General features: G+C 43.1%; 1 protein-coding gene across 25 annotated transcripts in view; it reads right to left on the minus strand.

The window, feature by feature from the left end:
- Nucleotides 1–23,245, minus strand: part of PLCB1 (phospholipase C beta 1) — an 807,198-nt gene that overhangs the window by 262,859 nt on the left and 521,094 nt on the right. For all 25 annotated transcript variants that reach the window (XR_008313428.1, XM_053284740.1, XM_053284741.1 and 22 more), the window contains 3 exons: nt 22,165–22,244; nt 7,084–7,137; nt 4,580–4,655 (listed from right to left, as the gene is read on the minus strand). Coding sequence is in view for 24 of the 25 variants with exons in the window: in XM_053284740.1 (XP_053140715.1) it covers nt 4,580–4,655; nt 7,084–7,137; nt 22,165–22,244 (210 nt within the window). In the remaining variant the exon portion in view is untranslated. The remainder of the gene's footprint in view (nt 1–4,579; nt 4,656–7,083; nt 7,138–22,164; nt 22,245–23,245) is intronic.

Raw genomic sequence — 23,245 nt, forward strand, 5'->3', positions numbered from 1 at the left:
GGTGCTGGGCAACTACTGCTCTATTTGTCTGCTGGGCAACTACTGCTACTGATACTTGGCCAAATTTGGCTGATGCTGCACTCCTCATTTAATGATCAGGTCAACAGTTCAGGGCTGCTAATAGATCCAGCTTTGCTTATCAACACCCAAGTGACATCCATAGCATGGACACCTTTCACTAGCTGGTGAGACACCTTGACATGCTTATCCATGCCCTGATAATGTCCTGTCTTCATTATCACCTCTACCAAGTATTTAGAAGTTCCAGGATATTTCAGAATATAGCAGCCAAGTGTTGTTACCAACCACTGTAGACTTGATTGATTGATTGATTGCTGTCAAGTTGGTGTCGACTTTTAGCAACCACATATATTCTCTCCAGGATGATCTGTCTTCAACTTGGCCTCTTATTTCACCAATTTGTTTCCAGGTAGAATTCAAAATGCTGGCTTTAACTTATAAATAATCTAGGCCAAGGATATTCACTGGACCACCTTCTCTTGTATGCGTATTTGTTTATTTCGGCCCAAGGCCAGCATACCTTCTTTTGTATGAACCTGCACAGCAGCTAGCTTCAGAACTTAAGCAGGTGACTAGCAAAGACAGCACCTTTTCTGTCTTTGCACCCCAAATGTAATGTTACTCAAGTGGTTGGACTGAATCAACAGATCATGTTACCACTGTTTCACATACTCCCTATTCTGTCCATTTTTTTTTTTTAAATTTACCCACCCCAAGATCTAGAATGGAAGCTGCTAGCTGCTTCTGGATGTGAAACTGACACTGATCATTATGAATGAATTATTGAACTAATGCTCATTTTGTTGCCATGAGTCTGGCCACACATGGGAAGGTGGGCGGGTGGGTGAGAGGGAAAGGGAGAGAGAGACCGAAGGATTAGTTGTTGGTCTCTATTTGATCTCTGTTAATCCTGGAGACATTTGTTTCATCCTTTACATAGGGAAGGTCACTAGAACAAGCAGAGGTGACACCTAGGTAATTTTGGAGCCTGGACCTAAAGGCCTTTGGAACCCCCACCCCGCAGTAGCCCCTGCTGCAAGTTAAGCGTCATTTTTTAACACGTAGGTTCTTGAGGGCACAAACCACACCATCCAAGGCAGACTAAGGAGGATTTGGGGCCCCCCAGGGGGTGTGGAGGCCCTGGACCTTGACCCTGAAGTCCAGGGGTAAGAGCGCCTCCGAGAACCATTGAGCACTGAAGATAAAGAAATTTTGTGTGATTGTATAGCTTCTTCAAAAATCTACAAAAATGCTCGATATACAGGAAATACCACGAAATAACCAGAACAAAAATAATGTCAACATAAAAATAAAGGCAGTTGAATCAGTGTGCCCTCTAATTTTTTTCATCTGTGTGCAGAATGACTTTTGCTTGGGGTGGCAATATCAAGGCAGTGTGCATGCACATGCATTCAGAATGTGGCCTTCCTGATTCAACTAGAGTGAGATCTAAAATTAACCGTGCGGACTTAAAAAAAAAAAAAAGTACGTGCACTTGCACATGTTCACGCCTTAGAGGGAACACTGAGTTGAATGGTGCTGCATACATTATTATGGGTAGTCAACAATAGATAACCAGGTGATTTTTGTTCAAGGGAAGATATATAACCTAAATGCCAAAATAAATATAAATGATACTAATCAAACGCAGAAAAATAGTTTTGTAATTCAGATTCAAGTCTATTTCCTTTAAATACTGATGAATCCGTACAAGTCGTAAAAGACAATGATAGAGGTAACCATTGCCATTATTTATTCAACTATTTTATATAGTTGTCAAGGGCATCAGAAGCTTCTATGCAAGGGTTGTTGTCAGCTTTTTCTTTTCTTTTTTGAAAAGGGAAGACATTTTTTCCACAACTTCACAACTCTCTCTTCTTGGCCTTTAATGCACCCTCTGTCTACACAAGTGGTTTTGAACTTGGAAATATACAAATGTTGTGCCCCTTGGCCATCACTATCCTGCTGGAGTGTTTGGGATTGTAGCTCTCTTTTGATTCAATGCTAGAGGCAGCAAAAACTAGAAAACCCATGTCCCCTGGCAAGAAATGATACTTCTGAGCATGATGTTCAAGATTGAGCTAAGGAAGGTCCCACACCCCAGTTCCAAGAGCTTCTATCATTTATTATACCATTCCTACTGTATTCAAAGCCAATGGCACTGTCTTTCCATACTATCGCCCATGATATCCTTCTAGGACAATTCTGTGGATGGAAATTGGAATGCACTACTCTCCAGAGGTTTCATTTCTATCAGACAGATAGAAGAAAATAGTCCCCCAGAACTATGAAATGGTTCTGGGGGACTACTGCTACTAGAGCATTTATGCTATGGAGTTCTGCAGGGTTTCATAATGTCTCCTATAACACGTACCTGGAACAACTCTAGAAAGTCATTCTACTACAGAAAGTAATTAAGAAATTCAAGTAATATGTCTTTATGATGTGGATGTTGCTCAGCTCTAGTTCTCATTTTCAGTAAATCAGACTAAGGCTATGGACTTTCTGAATAGGTTTCTAGAATTAGCAATGGGCTGTATAGAGGGTCAATACTTTATAGTTCAATCTAGATAAGATCAAGGTACTATTTGTTGCTGTCATTAGTTGACCAAAGATTTGGGATTTGGCCAGTTCTGGGTGGTGGTGCATTCCTCCCAAAGGATGAAGGTCACATCTTGTGGGTGTTATTAGATCTAGTCCTGGAAACTGATGCCATGACAGAAAGGTCCCGTTAAGGAAAAAATATTATCTGTCTACTGCTATACATGCCCTAGTAACATCCACATTATATTACTAAAATGCACTGCAAGTAGGACCACATAAAACACTGTTTGGAAACTCCAACTGGTTTAGAGTACAGCTATGAAACTTTTATCTGGGACAAATAGGATTGAACCTATCTCACCAGTACTTAAGTAACTTCACAGGCTACCACTGTGTCTTGCAACACAATTCGAAATGCTGTTTTTGAGCAGCACCCTAACCATCTGAGACCAAGGTACATGAAAGACTTTTTCCTTTCATAAGAGCATGCACAGTTGTTAGGATCTTCATTAGGAGTCAGGGTTTGGATGTTCCCACATGACGTAGGGGCATCCAAAAGTGGGAGGAGAGGTAGGGAGAGTGCCTAATGGGGATACAGAGTCCTTTTTGATAGTACCTTGTTTGTGAACTCCTTCCCCATATCCATTCAACTGATGTCTACTTTGACATCTTTTAGATCCCACATAAAAACTATTTTGTTTATATGAGAACTTAAAGGCACTTTCTGAAACTTATTAATTTAATGTTGCTGCTGCTTTTAAATTTGTTGTGCTTGTGTCCTGTTGTGTGTTAATATTTGATAGTATTTATTTGTAAATATGTAAGCTGCATGGAGGTCTATAGTGGAAAGGTTCAGAGTACACATAAGATAGAAATGCTTTAAATACATAAAATAAAGTTCAGCATTTTCCACCTTTTCATTTTTATCTTTTTGTCTGCTTCCCCCTCTAACTAGCTGCTCACTGCCCATTTAATCTTCCCTACATTGGGAGGCACATTATATAGCTAGCAGCTTATGGCTTAATTTTAAAATCCATTTTCCTTCCTATAAAGGAAATAATTGAGTGCCCTAATTTTCTTTTCTAGCATCCACAACTCCCTCAAAGTACTGGAACACAATTTGCAGCTGAAAAAGGTCCTTCAGGGAGAACTCAGTTTAAACATCCATTAGGTGTTGCTTACTTATTACTCCATGCTTTCTAGAGGACGACTCCAGTGTGCCAGCACTTTTAAAAATGTGCTTTATTAGCTCCCTCCCACTACACCTAATTGCTACCAAACTCTTTACAGCAGTTGACCAGAATTGTATATTCTTGTAATTTCTGCTTAGGTGTATACTGCTTAAAGCAGTCTTTAATGACACTAAAAAGCACAATCCATATAAAACAACTATTTCCCATTCAGTTATCACTATATTAATTTGCCTTTCATTAATGAGCATCAAGTCAATTTCAAACCAACGAGGCTTGCTAATGAAACAGTGCATATTGCACGAGATCTATGGAGATTGCATTCTGAGAGACCCATTTGCTGCTGGTGGCCACTGCAATAATCAGAAGGCATTGTTTCTTCAGCACCATTTAGTTATTTCTATACTAAGGCTACCCTAGAGTAATGGCAGGAAGCTTTTCTTCCCACTCCTTTCCTTCATTATGCTGCCATGTCGCACAAGCAAGGTGGAGAAGTGTGAGGAGTATTTCAGCTCAGCGCTAGTGAATTCAGGCAACAATCCAGCATTTTCTCCTTTTTAACCCAGGGGGCTACTTACTGCAATGGCAGCCAGTCTCTGGCAAGCACAGATGAGATTGTTACACAGACACACAGCAACATCTGCCAAGACTGAATCACTTTTGAATGTTTCAGTGTCTATTGTATATCAAGGGGTCAAAAAACAAACCCACCGACATTTGAAAAGATAAGCACTAGAACTGACAGCTGATCAGCCGGGTGGCACCACAGTGGGATGGAAGCCAACGTTTCATAGCAGCACCAGGAAAAAGATTGCGTCACTTACCCTGGCAGATGGCAGACTACATGCTTCCAGTGCAGTCTCCACCCGTTTTCTGTCTGCGGAGAACAAGCGATAAATGCTGGAAAGTGGAAAAGCAAAAAGGAAAGTAAATACCTACACTGGAAATTCAGAGTACTGGATTTGTCCTGTTATGGCCTAGTGGTCTTGGATCGGGATATCTTAAAGACTGCCATCTCACATATGAGCCTTTCCAGCTGTGTGTCCTGGATTAGACACCCTATTCCGAGTGCCCCTTTCTCATTGGGAGGTGACTATGGACAAGACCTTCTCCATGGTGGTAGGAGAAGTTGTGGAATTCCCTCTCCCATTCCTTCCACCTTTTAGTCACAGAATAAATAGGTTTGTATTTAGTTGAGCATTTGGGTAGGGAAGGTATAGTCTTTTCGGTTACCCTTGGCTGCTGTTTTGTAACAATGGTTTTGTTAGATTGTTTCATTTGTGGCAAGCTATTTTTGTTAGCTGCCTCAAATACATCTGGTAGAGTGGTGGAGTATAAATTGTATAAATAAATACAGTAAAAAGAGTACAACATTGCATCATATGCAATGTAACTTAGAAGTTCCTGCGTATTTGAAAGTTTTCAAATCCAAAGCCAGAACAGGCAACAGCAGTCAAGTAACTGAAGAAGGGAGGAGGAAGCAATCATTTTGGCTGGAACTGTGTCAGCCCTGAGAATCACATTTGCACTATAGGCTGCTGATCATTTTACACCATCACATGTACGGCACTGGCCTCTTCTAGCGCTATGAGTGGGAAGAGTGAAGGGAGGATAAAGCTTTTGGGTATGTCGGAGCTGGAGCAGGATTTTCAGGGGTGCTCTAGGACAGGGATTCTCAATGTTGGGTCCTCAGATATTATTGGACTTCAACTCCCATAATCCCCAGCCTCAGTGGCCTTTGGTTGGGGGTTATGGGAGTTGCGTTCCAATAACATCTGGGGATCCAACTTTGAAAATCCCTGCTCTAGGATGCTGTATTCATGTAAATCATCTTTTTTCTTTAGATATCTGAATGTGGCTTTAATGTTCTCACATCATATCTACAACCATGTCAGCAGTATACACAGTTCTGGTCCAAACTTAAGAACGTAAGAACAGCCCTGCTGGATCAGGCCCAAGGCCTATCTAGTCCATCATCCTGTTTCACATAATGGCCCACCAGATGCCTCTGGGAAGCCCACAGGCAAGAACTGAGGGCATGTCCTCTCTCTTGCTGTTACTCCCCTGCAGAGCTATCTTGCCTCTGAGGCTGGAGGTGGTAGCCTCAGACCAGTAGCCATTGATAGTCTTGTCCTCCATGAATTCATCTAAGCCCTTCTTAAAGACATCCAGGATTGTGGCTGTCATCAAATCTTGAGGCAGAGAATTCCATAGATTAATTATGCTGTGTGAACTATGTATAACTGTGTGAAAAAGTTCTTCCTTTTGTTGGTCCTAAATTTCCTGGCCATTCAGTTTCATCGGATGATCCTGGTTCTAGTGTGAGAGAGGAGAGAGAAAAAATCTCTGTCCACTCTACTGCATGCATAATTTTATATACCTCTATCATGTATTCTCATAGTCACTTCTCATCCAAACTAAAAAGCCTCAGATGCTATAAACCTTGCCTCATAAGGAAGGTGCCCCAGGCCCCTGATCATCTTGATTGCCCTCTTCTGCACCTTTTCAAGTTCTACAATGTCCTTCTTAAGATACAGTGACCAGAACTGTATATAGCAGTCCAAACGTAGCCCCACCATAAATTTGTATAAGGGCATTGTAATATTAGAATTTTTATTTTTAATTCCCTTCCTAATGATTCCCAGCATGGAATTAGCCATTTTCACAGCTGTTGCACACTGAATCAACACTTTCAACTAGCCCAAGATCTATCTCCTGGTTAGTCAACAGCTCAGACTCCATCAGTGTCTATGTGAAGTTGCGATTTTTTTGCCCCAATATGCATCACTTTACACTTGCTTACATTGAACCACATTTGCAGTTTGCCTCTATGCTATATTAACATGAACCCAGGTGCCATTAGACTGGCAATTAGACTGGTACCTAAGTGTGTACCTAACTGAATAATCATACTCAGCAAGTCTATGCACTCTCATAGCATCAAGAGAGATTTTGTTTTCATGGAGAATACAAAGAGCATTCCAAATAGCTTACCATACCTTAATTACATAGATTCTTAGTTCTCACCCACTTGATCAAACAGTGTCTGGGCTGTCCCACTAACAGATGTCAAGGATCTTGCTTAGCTTTCTTCAGAACATGAGAGTTTTCTACGTGAAGGGGATTTTTAAAGAAAGGACCATTCAGTCATGGGAGTCCAGACAGGTAACTCAGCTCAATGAGAAGTAGGCCAGAGTGAAGGGACTGTAGAATCAACTTTCATGGGCTGCTTATATGTTTAAGTGCCACCAGATCACACCAGTCCACAAAGTTTAATGGCAGGAGGAGCTTCTAAAAAATCAACACAGTAAAGGGAGAAACAACTTACTTCTTCAAAGGTATACGTCCCTCGGTAGTGACTTGCAGTTTGAGTTTTGTGTATCTAGAGAGAGAGAAATGTGCTCATCAAAAATCATTGCATCATTAGAAGAACTTGTGCAACTATGGTATTAAAACTTGTTTTGGTATTCACAGTATTGATAATAAAATATCCCTTAACTGTGTTCTTTTGAAGAAGCAAAGTATAATCTCTCAAGCCCCACTATTTCCAAGAAAAGCTCAATGTCTTGAATCCTCAAGCAAGTTATCTTTACTTATAATGTCATCTCCAAGTGCAGATTTTTGAGAGAGCTCTCAAGTCCCCTTAGGGAGGTAAATCAAATATTTTGCCAAGATGGATTTGTTCTATTGCATTCTCCCAACTGCACACAGTGCATACTAAATACTGATGGCTTGGAAAAGGACTTGTATACAGACTTTCTTTAGCTATATGTGGAAAGGATTTGCTGAAGTGAGCCACCTGCATCAGTGGCAACCTTTAGACATTCTCCAAGCTTCATGGGGGACTCTTATCCATGAGTAGCTCCCATGCAGTAGGGAGAACATTCAAGTAATCCCTCCTTTTGGCAAGGGCTACTCACATGGGTCTTCTTGCAAAATCAGTACCACAATGTGTGCATACACACATCTAGTGGGAACTACACATGCTAGCAGCCCCCATCCATGTGTTTTGGTAATTTAAACATTCTCCCTGTATGCAGAAGATACTCAAGGATAGGCTGTCTCTATGGATCAGAGAGAATATCTAAAGTTGTGAAGCCTGATGGATTATTCACATCTTCTCATTTTGGTAAAGTGCTGGCACTGGATGTAGAATTCATCTGTGTATTGGTCAAGAGCACAAAGGTGGCAATGCTTATAATTGGCAGTGATGGGGAACATACCCCTGCAAATCTAGAAGCCCAGTAGATTGTGAGGAAGCAACCAGCTGCTTCCCCTTTCAGTGCTGCCTTGGGTGAGAGGCCAGGTGGGTGCTGTTGGTTCCTTCTGCTGTTACCTGCGTGCTCCTGCTTCCCCTTTGGGGCAGATGCCTCTGTGTAACATCTGTGGGGAGTGTGTGCAGGACTGGGACCGGCTCCTGAGAACAGTTCTTGGGGTCACCTGCCCAGTTCTGGGCCTTTATAGGAGTGCTGCCTGTGGCGACCCCTTTTGGGGGAGCCACTTCAGGGAACAATGAGGGTGGGGGCCAGACTGTTTGGCCCAAGGTCCCTTGTGGGTTGGAAAAGGTGGGTGGGTATTTTAACTCAGGTTTCCCCCCCTGAAATCCTGGATGAGTTGAGTTAATATGTCTGGGTCTGTCTGGAGATGGGGAAACGGGTGTATCCAGTGGTGGTGGGGAATAAAAGAAGTAATGTTGACTGGGGAAATCAGAAACTTTGCCATTGCAGGGGAAGGAAATCAGAAACTTAATTGCTATCTCCCCTTCTGGCTGTCCTGTCAGCTCTTTGACCTTAGAAAATAATGCTATCCTCCTACAGAACCTCGTCATGCTCCTTTGTAATGCCAGGTCATTCCAGAATAAACCTGAAATCATCCATGATTCGATACTGAATGAAGGAGCAGACCTGGTATGTATTACAGAGACTTGGTTAGGGGAGCCTGGTGGCCCAGTCTGGTCCCAGCTTCTTTCTCCAGGGTACTCTGTTGAGGAGCAGGGGAGGAAAGGTGGAGTGGCTGTGGTCTATAAGAACAATATCTCCCTGACCAGGATCCCTGTCAAAGTGTCTGACCATATTGAATGTGTGTACCTAAGTTTGGGGACCAGGGATAAACTGGGACTTCTGTTGGTGTACTGATTGTCCTGCTGCCTGACAGAGTCCCTAACTGAGCTGACAGACTTGGTCTCAGGCTTGGCATTGGAGTCTCTCAGGCTTGTGGTGCTGGGGGACTTCAATGTTCACTTTGGGAACAATCTGTCCGGAGTGGCTCAGGAGTTCTTAGCAGCCATGACAACTATGGGCCTATTCCAGGTGGTCTCGGGATTGACGCATATTGCTGGTCATACTCTTGATCTGGTCTTTCACTCTGATCGGGGTGGTATTCCATTGGTGGGGACCCCTGTGATTTCCCCTTTTGTCATGGATGGACCGCCATCTGGTTAAGGTTGGACTCATGACCATCAACTCCGCAGGGGCGGAGGGCCCGTTAGGATGGTCCACCCGAGAAGGTTATTGGATCTAATTGGATTCCAAGAAGCCTTGGAGGAATTTAGTGTTGGCTCTGATGGTGACCCTGCTGACACTCTGGTGGAGAACTGGAATAATCAATTCACCAGGGCATTGGACATGATAGCTCCTAAGCGTTCTCTCTGACCTGCTTCGAAACTGGCCCCTTGGTATATGGAAGAACTACGGGGGCTGAAGCAGCGAGGCAGATGACTAGAGCGCAAGTGGAGGAAGACTCAACTCAAATCTGACAGATTATTACATAGAGATCACAATTGTCCCTGCTTACTAAATTGGACCCCTATGCCCTTGCTATCCAACTTAATATTGGGAGCTTTAAATTGATATTGATTAATATCTATAAACTGCCAGTGAGTTCAAGAACACAGGTGACAGAGACATGGGCTAAAGTGGAAACCTTTATTGCAGACATATTAATAGTGCATCATGATTCCCATCTGATTATTGCTGGTGATTTTAATGCCCAGTTGGGGAAGAATGATGAGGCAGTTTTTGCAAAATATCATTCCTATCCGGCAATGCCACCCTCCCCTTCTCCCCATTTATAAGGCAGTTGAAGGATGCTATAATTAACTTCTCAGGTCTGAATTTATTATCAACTCTCCATAAATTGGATCTACACTTGCGCAATGGTGCGATGCAACCGGACTATCCGGCAAAGTATATGCACTGGACGGGTCCAAATCCTTCAATAATTGACTATGTTGCTGTAACAAGAAATTTAGCACCATGGGTGGAGTACTTTCAAGTGATACCCCACCCGGAAAGTGACCATTTTCCATTACTGTTGAACATAACATTAAGAGGGAGAATTTCTTCAGACTGTGAACAGGCTTTAGGTATACCAAAGGGAAATGCCCTACAAAGGGCGAAATGGACAGTTGGGCAGGCTGCACGCCTCACTGATTTACTTAACTCCTCAAAAGCCCAGTACTTACGGGATGTTATTATTCAAGGGATATCCATGCCCGATGGAAACTGCTTCCTAGATCATTATGATAGTCTCTTAATGTTAATACATCTAATGCTCATTAACACTATTCCAAAAACTGGACGGAAAGCTTTTCCCCGTCCCTGGTTTGATAGAGATTGCTGAGAGGCGAAAGGTATGTTAATAAAGGCACTTGATAGATATACGGATGATACAACTAAGTTCAATGTACAGGGTCTATTAATAATGAGGAGGCAATATAAGAGGCTGTTAAAACAAAAGAAATCTCAATGGATGATACAGGGAGGGAAGGAGTTACAGTGAGGGAAATAAGTATTTGATCCCCTGCTGATTTTGTCCGTTTGCTCTCTGACACAGAAATGACCAGGCTATAATTGGAATGGTAGGTTTATTGTAGCTGTGAGAGACAGAATAACAACAAACAAACCCTCAAAAGCCCAGTGCCCAAAAGTCAGCGATGGATTTGCATTGTAGTGAGGGAAATAAGTATTCGATCCCCTATCAACCAGCAAGATTTCAGGCTCCCAGGTGTCTTTTCACTATATGCAGGTAACGAGCTGAGATGAGGAACACCCTCTGTAAGGGAGTGCTCCTAATCCCAGCTTGTTACAGTACCTGTATAAAAGACACCTGTCCATAGAAGCAAGCAATCACTCAGCTTCCAAACTCACCACCATGCCCAAGACCAAAGAGCTGTCAAAGGATGTCAGGGACAAGGTTGTAGACCTGCACAAGGCTGGACTGGGCTACAAGACTATCGGCAAGCAGCTTGGTGAGAAGGTGACTACAGTTGGCACGATAACTCGCAAATGGAAGAAACACAAAATAACTGTCAATCTCCCTCGGTCTGGGGCTCCATGCAAGATCTCACCTCGTGGAGTTGCAATGATCATGAGAACGGTGACAAAGCAGCCCAGAACTACACGGGGGGAACTTGTCAATGATCTCAGGGCAGCTGGAACCATAGTCACCAAGAAAACAATTGGTAACACACTACGCCGTGAAGGACTGAAATCTTGCAGTGCCCGCAAGGTCCCCCTGCTCAAGGCAGTACATGTACAGGCCCGTCTGCAGTTTGCCAATGCACATTTGAATGATCCAGAGGAGAACTGGGCGAAAGTGTTATGGTCAGATGAGACCAAAATCGAGCTCTTTGGCATCAACTCAACTTGCCATGTGTGGAGGAGGAGGAATGCTGCCTATGAGTCCAAGAACACCATCCCCACCGTCAAACATGGAGGTGGACACATTATGCTTTGGGGGTGTTTTTCTGCTAAGGGGACAGGACACCTTCACCGCATCGAAGGGACAATGGACGGGACCATGTACCGTCAGATCTTGGGTGAGCACCTCCTTCCCTCAGCCAGGGCATTGAGAATGGGTCATGGATGGGTATTCCAGCATGACAATGACCCAAAACACTCAGCCGAGGCAACAAAGGAGTGGCTCAAGAAGAAGCACATGAAGGTCCTGGAGTGGCCCAGCCAGTCTCCAGACCTTAATCCCATAGAAAATCTGTGGAGGGAGCTGAAGGTTCGGGTTGCCAAACATCAGCCTCGAAACCTTTCTGACTTGGAGAGGATCTGCAAAGAGGACATCCCTCCTGGGTTGTGTGCAAACCTGGTGGCCAACTACAAGAAACGTCTGACCTCTGTGATTGCCAACAAGGGTTTTGCCACCAAGTACTAAGACATCTTTTGTGAAGGGATCGAATACTTATTTCCCTCACTACAATGCAAATCCATCGCTGACTTTTGGGCACTGGGCTTTTGAGGGTTTGTTTGTTGTTATTCTGTCTCTCACAGCTACAATAAACCTACCATTCCAATTATAGCCTGGCCATTTCTGTGTCAGAGGGCAAACGGACAAAATCAGCAGGGGATCAAATACTTATTTCCTTCACTGTAATAGAAGCGGCCAAAATGAAAAATCAAAGCACCTTTTGGTGCTTCGTAGCACCTTTATTAGGAAGGGCTCCCACTTTACCTGATTGTATAATTCCAGCTGATAAATGGGAACACCATTTTTAAGAAATGTACAGACAAAATGATGCCATAATGGTGAATGTTGAGGCATATACAACTGACCCCCCAAGATGGGGCCCGGTCTCCTGCTCGGAAGTAGAAGGTCTTGTAAGACAATTTTAAAAGGGCAGAGCCCTGGAATTGATTATATTACTATAGAGATGATTCTGTCTAACTTAGACTGGGAGTTCTAGTTTTAGCCTCACTGTTCACATATATCAATCATACAGCAAAAATTCCACCCTACTGGGGAGTGGCAATAATAGTCCCAATATATAAAAAAGGTAGATGGAGTGATCCTGCAAATTATAGGCCTATAAGCTGGTCTTGTGGTAGCAAGCATGACTTGTCCCCATAGCTAAGCAGGGTCTGCCATGGTTGCATATGAATGGGAGACTTGATGTGTGAGCACTGCAAGATATTCCCCTCAGGGGATGAAGCCGCTCTTGGAGAAGCCGCTGCCAATCTGTGTCGACAATACTGAGCAAGATAGACCAATGGTCTGACTCAGTATATGGCAGTTTCCTATGTTCCTAAGTCTCCTGAGTGTGATTAGTAAAAATATATGCTAAGCACTTAGCGATTAAGCTGATGGACTGGATTGAGGATAAGAACATTCTTGCAGTAGAACAGGCTGGCTTCCGAGCAGCTCGCTCTACTATGAAACATGCTCTGACCCTCCATTATCTTGTTAAAAAATATACGGCTAATTTGGGTGCTGCGCTTTATATTGAATTCATAGACCTGGAATCGGCATTTGATTTCATCTCAAGAGACAGGCTCTGACAAAAACTAATAGATTTGGAAACTGATAAGAGATTACTACTATTAATATATAAGCTATATGAAAAGTCTCGATTGCAGGTCCGTTGTAATCAGTATGGTTATTTATCGTCAGATGTTCCAACTAGAAAAAGAGTAAGGCAGGGTTGCATTTTGGCACCTACTTTATTTAACATCTATATCAACTCTGTGGTGAGCTGTTTATCCGGCATGTCTATGCACCCACCAAGATTGGCACAGAAACATATTGCAGTTCTGCTTTATGCAGACGATATGATCCTTTTATCCCAGACGCCCATGGGACTACGTCGAGCATTGGCACAATTAAGTTTATTTTGTAACAGAGAGATGATATAGGTAAACTACCAAAAGACAAAAGTTTTAGTGTTTGCTTAATGGCCGAAGAGATATACTTGGCACATGAACAGGAATACAACTGAACAAGTTCAATCTTATAAATACTCAGGCGTTGTATTCCATTCATCTGGTTCCCGTATTGTGCATCATATTATTCAGAGCGCCCAATTATCAATGAATCTAATAAAATCATTTCATTTCTCACTGGGAGCTTCGTACATCCCTGTTGCAATAAAACTTCTATAGGCCAAAGTGCGTCCTCAGATTATGTATGGTGCACAATTGGGCCCATTTAGTAATTTTGCTCCGCTAGATACACTTCAAACTAAGTTCATAAGAACTATACTACAGTTGCCGTGCTGTGTTGCAAATACTGTCATTAGAAGGAAGGTGGGTCTGCTTAGATTCAAATCATGTTATTGGAAATCTATTATAATTTACTGGTTAAAATTGGTATTCACAAAAGTCAGCTTAGTACATTTAATTCTGGAAGACTCTTTTAAATCCAAATGGAAATTGGCAATTACAAAAAAATTACTATTATATGGATTCTCTCAAGATGATCTTATTAGATTAGGTTTCAATCAAGCTAGAAGAACAATTGTGCAATGTATCCATGACGTGGAGTTGCAGATGGAACATGCAAAGTTATCGAGTAACATTTACATAGGAAGTCAGAGCATCGAGCTCAAGCCTGCTACATATTTAAGTAGCATCCTAATTCCAAAGTTTAGACGAGCTCTAACATTTGCCCGTGTAAATGCTCTCCTGACAGCTGTGCTCCATGGGAGATTCCAGCGTATACCATATGCATCAAGATTATGCCCTTGTGGATCTGGTAATGTTGAAACAACTGCTCATGTTCTTCTTTATTGTGATTATTACAGAGACATAAGACACCAACTAATTGTCCCACTTTTGATTAATTTTCCAGGTCATGGAGATGATTTTTATTTAAACTATTTGCTCACTAATCCTAATTCGGACGTTATTCATATTGTGGCCAAATATTGTTATACAAGCCGACCCCGCACAGAGCATCTGTTCGCTCTTTGGGGCCGGCTACTTCTCTCTCTCTCCACCCCCCATCTCCAGCAGGGCCGAGTGCGGCTGCTGCCAGCCGCCGCCTCGCCTCCGCGGCCTGGCCAGGCCCACCAGCCTCTGCCTCGCCTCTGCGGCCTGGCTAGGCCCACCAGCTGCCACCTCGCCTCCGCGGCCTGGCCGGGCCCGCCAGCCGCAACCTCGCCTCCGCGTCCGGGCCAGGCCAGGCCCGCCACCGTCTGCCCAGCCAGTCAATTCTCCTGGGTGCACCTTACCCAATCAGGTGCCCCCGCAGCCCAGCCAATCAGCTGGGCTGCCGGGACGCACGTTCAAAAGGCACACCCAGGAGAATTATATATATAGATAATATGCCAAATGTGTATAAATGTAGTCTGATTTTATATTATTATTTTCTTATTTGTTTTATATTGTTGTATTGCTAGTCTACGACCGAAATAAAGTTTTACTTACTTTACACAGAGAGCATCTGAAGATCTATGCTCAGGCGATATATGCGGCAAAGAAGCAATTCTTTTCCTCCCGTATCACATCTGCAAGTTCACATCCGGCGGATTTGTTCAGGGTCGTGAAGGGGCTAATGTGCGCCCCTTCCTCCTTGAATCAGTACTTAGAACCAACAATTACTCGCTGTGACATTTTTAATGAGTTATTTGTGGACAGAATCTCTCATATTTGGGCCAACTTGGATTCAAACTCCACAATTGTTACAGAGTCTGAGGTGTCCAGCAGCTCCTCTTATGTGATGACCTTTGATCAGTTTCAGTTTGTGACTCCTGAGGGTGTGGACAGGTTGCTTGGAATGGTGCAACCTACCACCTGCCCTCTTGATCCTTGCCCAACATGGCTTATACTATCTGGCAGGGAGGCTGTTGTGGAGAGCCTGGTAGATATTATAAATGCTTCTCTGAGGGACAGCAGGATGCCTCCCTGTCTTAAGGAGGCAATCATTAGATTGCTTCTGAAGAAGCCTGCCTTTATCCCTCAGAGTTAAATAATTATAGGCCTGTCTCCAACCTTCCATGGTTGGGCAAAGTGATTGAGAAGGTGGTGGCCTCCCAGTTCCCAGATGTCTTGGAGGAAACTGATTATCTAGACCCATTTCAGACTGGCTTTAGGGCGGGCTATGGGGTGTAGACTACTTTCGTTGGCCTGATGGATGATCTCTGCTTGGGAATTGACAGAGGGAATGTGACTCTGTTGGTCCTTTTGGATCTTTCGGCAGCTTTCAATACTATTGGCCATAGTATCCTTCTGGAATGTCTGAGGGAATTGTGGGGGGAGGCACTTCTTTGCATTGGTTCCGCTCCTACCTCACTGGCAGATTCCAGATGGTGTCTCTTGGAAACTGTTGTTCTTCAAAATCTGAACTTTCCTATGGTGTCCCTCTGGGCTCCGTATTGTCTCTGATGTTGTTTAACATCTACATGAAAGCGCTGGGAGAGATCATCAGAGGATTTGGTGCAGGCTGTTTTCAGTATACTGATGACACCCAAATCTATTTCTCCATGTCCATCTCAGAGTAACATCTGAGATGGAAAGGGTTCAATCAATTTTCCTTAGGGCTATTTTTGGGGTACCCAGATGTGTGCCTTATTCAGCGCTATGTTTAGAGTCAGGATCCCTTACTATTTCCTCAAAAGCATGAGAGCTTACCTTTATTAAATGGATCAAACTTTGCTTGGAATATCAGGAGCCCTCCTACTTTTGGTTCTTATGGAGGGACTCTTTCCCTAGCCCTTGGCTGTCACACATCAACAATAAAATACTGCAAATGGGTCTATCTCCTTCTGAAATTCTACTTAAGGGAATTGAGAAGGCAAAGGATATACTCTTACGACGTCTCCATGACATTGAGCATCAGAATCTTGCTTCTTGGGGAAACAGGACCTGTTCTCCTTTATTTTTGGGGATCATGCCCCCTTTGGGGAATAGAGGTGCCAGTTATCTAGCTTCCCTACACTTTTTAAAGTTTAGGATAGCATTTACTAGGGCCCGTATGAATGTGCTGCCCTCAGCCCTTTTGGAAAAAAGATTTGATAAGGGATTGCCAGACTCTGGCTTATGCCCTTGTGGTGCAGGCCTCCCTGAAATGGTTTCACATGTATTGCTATATTGCTCTCTTTACTGTGATACCAGGAAAAAACTTATATCCCCTTTGCTAGAGCAATTTCCAGGAAGAGCCAACCCCTTTTACTTGTACCTCTGCCTTGAGGACCAAAATAATGAGATCACTAAAGTGGTGGTGAAATTCTTCTATGTTACTATTAGATTAAGATCTTGTTTAAGGTCAAATTTATAGGTGTCTACTGTTTTATTCTGTTTTATTCTGTTTACTATGTATAAATTTTTGTTTTAATGCTTTTTATGTCTTTTGTATGGCCTATGGCTGTAATAAAATTGATTGATATTTCTCCATGTCAACATCATCAGGAGAAGGCATAACCTCCCCAAATGCCTGCCTGGAGGCAGTAAAGCGCTGGATGAGGGATAACAAACTGAGGCTGAATCCAGATAAGACAGAGGTACTTATTGTGTGGGGTCAGAACTCAAGAGACTATTTTGACCTGCCAGTTCTGGATGGGGTCAAGCTCCTCCGGAAGGAACAGGTACACAGTCTGGGGGTGCTTCTGGATCTGAACCTCTCCCTGGTGTCCCATGCTGGTGGTGGCCAGAGGTGCTTTTTATCAGCTTTGGCTGATACACAAGCTGGGTCCATTTCTTGAGATAAACAACCCCAAAACAGTTGTACATCTGCTGGTAACCTCTAGGCTGGATCATAGGCTGGATTACTGCAATGTGTTCTATGTGGGGCTGCCTTTGTACATAGTTTGGAAACTGCAGCTGGTTCAGAATGTGGCAGCCAGGTTGGTCTCTCGGTCATCTAGGAGAGACCATATTACTCCTGTGTTGAAGGAATTGCACTGGCTGCCAATATGTTTCTAGGCAAAATACAAGGTGCTGGTCATTACCTATAAAGCCCTCAACAGCTTAGGCCGTGGGTATTTAAGATGTCTTCTTCACTGTGAGCCCCACCACCTGCTAAGATTATCTGGAGAGGTTCGCCTGCGGCTGCCGCCAACTCATCTGGTGGCTACTCGGGAACAGGCCTTCTCTGTTGCAGCCCCTGGACTTTGAAATGCGCTCCATGTTGAAATAAGAGCCTCCCCATCTCTGACAATGTTTTAAAAGGCACTGAAGACACATTTATTCATCCAGGTTTTTAATTAGATTTATAGTTTTAAATAATTTTAGTACTGGGTTTTAAATGTTTTTAATCTTTTTAATGATTTTAATTGTTAATTGATTTAATGTTTTAAATCAGGGTTTCTTAACCTTGGACCCCCAGATGTTGATCTCTCACATCAACTCTCATCATCCACAGCCACAATGCACATGACTGGGGATGATGGGAGTTGTAGTCCATCAACATCTGGGAGCCCAAGGTTAAGAAACTCTGTTTTAAATTATTTTAATTGTAAACTGCCTAGAAACTTGAGTTTTGGGTGGTATAGAAATATTATAAACAAACAAACGTGCCTTTTAAAAGAGGTCTGTAATGCCACAATCCATGTGCAAATAAAAAGAAAGAAAAATAAAGGAAGAATAAAGCAACCATAAAACAAAAAGCAAAAGAGGGAGGGGGAGAAAAACTCAATTGCTTTTGTGAAAACTAAGAGAAAATTATTTGTGAGGCAACTGCTATGGTGCTCAAAGAAGTACTGAGAGAAGAGATGCATGCCACATCCTGAAATTCTGGAGAGTGAGCTCTAGAAAGCTATCAGTGAGGCTCACAAAGAAGAATATTTTGCCATACTCTAAGCTGTCATGTTTGAAAGAACTCTGGGAAGTGGGAGAGAAAGGAGGCAATGTGTTTCCAACACCATCTTGTGACTGGCTTCAGATAGGGAACAGAAGGCAGCAGGCAATGCACCACAGAGGCAAGCAGGAACAGAACTTGTACAGGGAATTCCCATGAAATGTAAAGTCCAATATCCAACCCAAATCCTCAAGCATCAGAGGGAGCAAATCCTCACTCACCTCACTTTGGGTTAGTTTTCGTAACACGGTCTGAAGAAAAGGGATAAGCTGACCAAGTAAAATAACAGTCTCTCTAAATTAAGAGCTGGGATGAAAGTTGCCATTTTCTTGGCAGAGAATACTGTGACTAATCCAGTCAAATAATCAGCTTGACAAATACTGGCAACATGAGTCCACCTCTATTTTCCTAGTCAAGCATAAGCCTGAACTCCCAGCTCCTTTCCTCTCTGCTTGGCCAGGCTAACTTTGTAATCACAGTCCTAGTGTAGCTGATTTTTCACAACGTATATCATGGATACAGTAAACACATATCTGCCAACATGTTCCTATTTTCCCATTCGCATGAATGGGAAAATAGGGACATGTTGGCAGGCATGCAAACATACACTTGCAGTCCTGTACTGGCACAGCAGAGGAGAGAGAATAGTGCTTGGGGACTTTGGGAAGTCACACACACACACACACTGTGCAGAGAGGGAGTAAAACTAGTGCTGGCCCAGAATTCCTCCGCCATTTCCCCAGATACATGTGTAGTCAAAGAAAATGGGCAGAGTTTTGAAGTACTTTTGTGGAAAGTCCACAAAGGTACCGTAGCTCAGTATTTTCAAACAGTGTGGAGCAGTGTACTTTCTGAGGAAGAGAGTGTTGCTTCAGAAAGCTGCATCCTGTTGAGTGGCAGCAACAATGTTTCAAACACCACTGCTCTTTATAGCCACTTGACCCACCTGGCCACCATTATATTTCCCAGAAAATACATCAAGGAATGATCGATTTCATGACCGAAATGTGACCGAATGCACTGTGGGAGCTCATGTGGCTATGGGGATCCCACATTGCAGGGTGTGTGTTCTGGGAATGCACAGGAACACAATATAACATCATCATTGCCCAGGGCATTTTGGGGGTAACACAGTGTCAGCTAGTGATAGTCAGCCATTGCAAAGAGAGGAAGGTTGAATTGCAGCCGCTCATCAAAGCAGGGCTTCATGAAGAAAGGAGTTTACTCCGTTAGCATGGCGTACACACCCTGCTCCTTGAAAGTTGTACTTTCAAAGGCCCCACCACAAAAGCACCTTCTTTTTTCTACCACTGTTGAATCTCCTAAACTGCTCCTGTGACCCCATCTTTGTCAAATATTTGACTCAGTGCTATATTAGGGACAGCACTGGGTTAAGCACCCTTGTGCATGTGTGCACATACATGAACATGCTTACTATCCTCCAAGCTGCAATTCTTTTTGAAACTGGGCATCTGGGTTCTGCTGCATACATATACATTTAAGTCATTTCAACAGAATTTGGCACATCCTTGAACATTAGCCATCTGTATGACTTTGAATACACTTGAACTTATTTAGGTATTTCCTCTAAATGTGTTTTGTTTTGTTTAACACATAGGTCTATTTTTATTTTAGGATTTCTCATCAACGCCCTTGATATTTTTGCTCCAAAGTACTCTGAATCAACACATTGTGCCTATAAACTGCACAGAAATAGATTTACAGTTTTTCTCCACTGAGAGCAAAAGTGCAAGGGATAAAGGAGGAAGTGGAAATCTTGTCTCACCTTATTGTTTGACTAATGACAGACAGTAAATACACAGTAAAAGGAAGTTAGTCTCAAATTCACAGGGCGGTATCTAAAGTTTTGGTGCAGTGCTGATCCAAGTGCCTTCCGCAAGAGTTCCATTCATATAAGAGGTCCTTCTGCAAATGGAAGGGCTTCTTTCATGTGCTCAATTCTCCTTCTGCTCTCAGAAGGCACTTCTATTTACAGCACACCATTGTGCTCCAGGTTTGGATGGCACTCCTTGTTTATAACTTTAAGCAGTAGTATCCAGATCTTAAGACATGTCCTCCACATGCAGCAGGGAGACTGAAACGGTTCTCCAAGTCTGAGACAGACTTACAATCACTAACATACGTGTCACTACTGCTAGCTCATTCACATGAATGTTAGCTGGTCAATGAGTAAATGACATAATTAACTGGCCATGACAAAACCTGATTTCCCTTTACACTTGATCTCAAATTCAAATGAATACGACCTATGATCATCTCCTCCTCATAAGGAGTTTAGTTTCTTTTAATGGAAACATACTATATCACAGGTAAAAGCCATGAGACGTTTGGGGTTGGCCTATTTAAAATGGAAGAGGCTCTAAAAGGGAGCCACCAGACTTCCTTCTCTCGCTTTACATATTTCCTTCTTAAACTTATTTAACAACACATTCCAAGGAAAAATGTAATTTGTTCATATGAAATTATGTTGTTACAGGGTGTAAAATACAATTCATTCATCTATGGTTAAAAATGCTTAAATGCCAATACACTTATCATGGGCTTCTAGATCTCCATAAAATAGTTGCCATCTTGCATTAATATAATGCCATATAGAGCATATACATGCATCTGTCCAAAAGCAATTGACCATTGATAGCTTAAAAATGAATGAAATTCCCAAAGGTTCATTTTGAATGACAAGCCATGACCAAAGACATTTTGGCACTTGAGGCAGAATACACAAATAGCACTCCTTGGAGGGGAAAAAAAAGAGGACTGACAACTTGCCACCCTTTAATAATGTCCCCTAACATCTGCCGAGAGAGCAGCCTCACGGCAGTGCTGCCCTTCTAATGACCTACAAAATTCTGATCAGTGACAGGAATCAGATTCCAGTTTATTAAAAACAACAACATGATAATACTGTAGGCTTTTTAAAGTTATATCCGGAAAGCATTCCAATATGAAGGTCTTTTTAACAATCTCCGTGTCCTATTTTTCTCTGAGATAGTAAACCTACCAGGCTGTACCTGGCTAGGTATGGCCTGGTAGGCTGTTAGAGTTAGGTGCTTGGGATTTTACAGCACTTCCTCCCTCGTTAAGGCTCTGAGGGGAGAGAAAGGAGGAGAGGAAGCAACATCCCCCCCCTCATCTACATACAAGTCACTTCCATGAAGGAGAAGGCATGGGGAGGATGATGAACACCTTTGCCTCAAATAGACTCGTGCGGGGGGGGGGAGCGATTGACACACACACCTCTAAAAGCAAGCCATACTTCTACAGCTGCAATCTTATGCACTCTTACCTAGGAGGAAGCCCACTGAACTGCATCGTTTACTTTTGAGTAATCCCAGCAAGCCTGAAAACTGTTTTCAAAACTCAGAAAACCAGCTACTATTTCACGACTGCACATCCAATGTGTTACGCCTGAAACATCAAGGTAAGATTTGAAACAGGCTGTGGCTATGTGAATGGCACCCGGCAGTTCCCATATGTGGGATGGTGCGAAAATCCAGATCATACAGACGGACAGCAAGCCTATATGTGGTGAAGCAATTTCAAGGTGCCATCTGGAAAATCCCCTGATGAAGTACTCCTCCACACAGAAAGCTATCATGTCAGGGAGAGGCTAAGATAGGCTAGCTCCACCCCAAGATGCTAATTTTCTATGTGCAGGGAGGATTCCAGCATGCATGTTCCCATTTCTCAGTGAGAACTAAACAAGCAAGGAAGAGGAAAAGCCACATTTATAGAACTGGCACCCATCACTATACATACAAGGAGTTTCCATTATTCTAACAAAGAAAAAGGAAGGCTCTTAAGAGAGTCATTAACAACGCACAACAAACAGAAGAAACATCCTCAGTAGTAGTGCTTTGTCACTTACGCTTTTTCCAGAAAAGCATCCCTTGACATGTTCTGTGCCAGCAGGTTTGTTGCCAGACTGAAGATTTCATCTGACCATTCCTAAAAAGAAAAAGGAGCTACATTTATGTTCAAGCAGGCATTGGCTAGAGGCAACTGACAGCAGCACTTATAAACCAACAGCCAAACCTCTTTACAAAGATTACTAGTAGGAAGGTGTAAAACAGACATAACATACACAGGTTTACTTATAGGTGTATGTGGGGTGCAAAAAGAGGTAAAATGAAATGAGGGCTTGTCATTTTCATCATCATCATCATCATCATCATCATCATCATCATCCATTTACACCACACTGAGATCTAGGTGTGAGGTTGTTTATAAATGTAACCAACCAACAAATTCATACTGGGTCAAAATTTTGACAGTATTTGGCAGTGAATTCATGTTATCTATCCTACACTGGGGAGAGGGGCACAGACAAACTCACCGAAGTTGGGAGGAACTCACCGAAGTTCCTCCCAACTATTGATGGCTTCCATTTTCCTTTTCCCAGAATGCTTTGGAACAACACCATGAGGCTGTTCTCATAAGCAGCCAAGCCTTGGCTTGGTTGCCGGTGAGAACCGCCAAGATCCATGTGGGTCCTGGTGGCCCCATGGTAGGGGTGTGCACGGAACCGGTTTGGCTGGTTCTGGGTCCAGCTGAACCCAGTGGGGTCACTGAAACAGGCCAAACTGGTTCGTGGGCAGGTTCTAGGATATACTTGTAAAGGGGAATCTGGCTAGGATTTTCCTTTACAAGTAAAGGGGCATTCCCTCCTCCAAGCCCCCCACAGGCCTCTATTCAGGACAGCCTGGGCAGGCTGCAGCCCTGTTTTTTCAGGAGGCCAGCAGGGGGCTTGGAGGAGTGCCTGCTGCCACTAATGTCTGCACCACCACCGCCGCCACCTCGGATAAATACCCTTTCTCCCCCAACCCTGGACTTAGGATAGGGAATGCCCCTTTACTTGTAAAGGGGAATCTTTGCTAGATTCCCTGTACAAGTATATCCCCAAATGAGTTTGGATCAGTTCTTTTAGAACCATGGCCAGTCCTGTTCGA

The sequence above is a fragment of the Hemicordylus capensis genome, chromosome 1 (assembly GCF_027244095.1).
Source record: "Hemicordylus capensis ecotype Gifberg chromosome 1, rHemCap1.1.pri, whole genome shotgun sequence".
NCBI classification, from domain to species: domain Eukaryota; kingdom Metazoa; phylum Chordata; class Lepidosauria; order Squamata; family Cordylidae; genus Hemicordylus; species Hemicordylus capensis.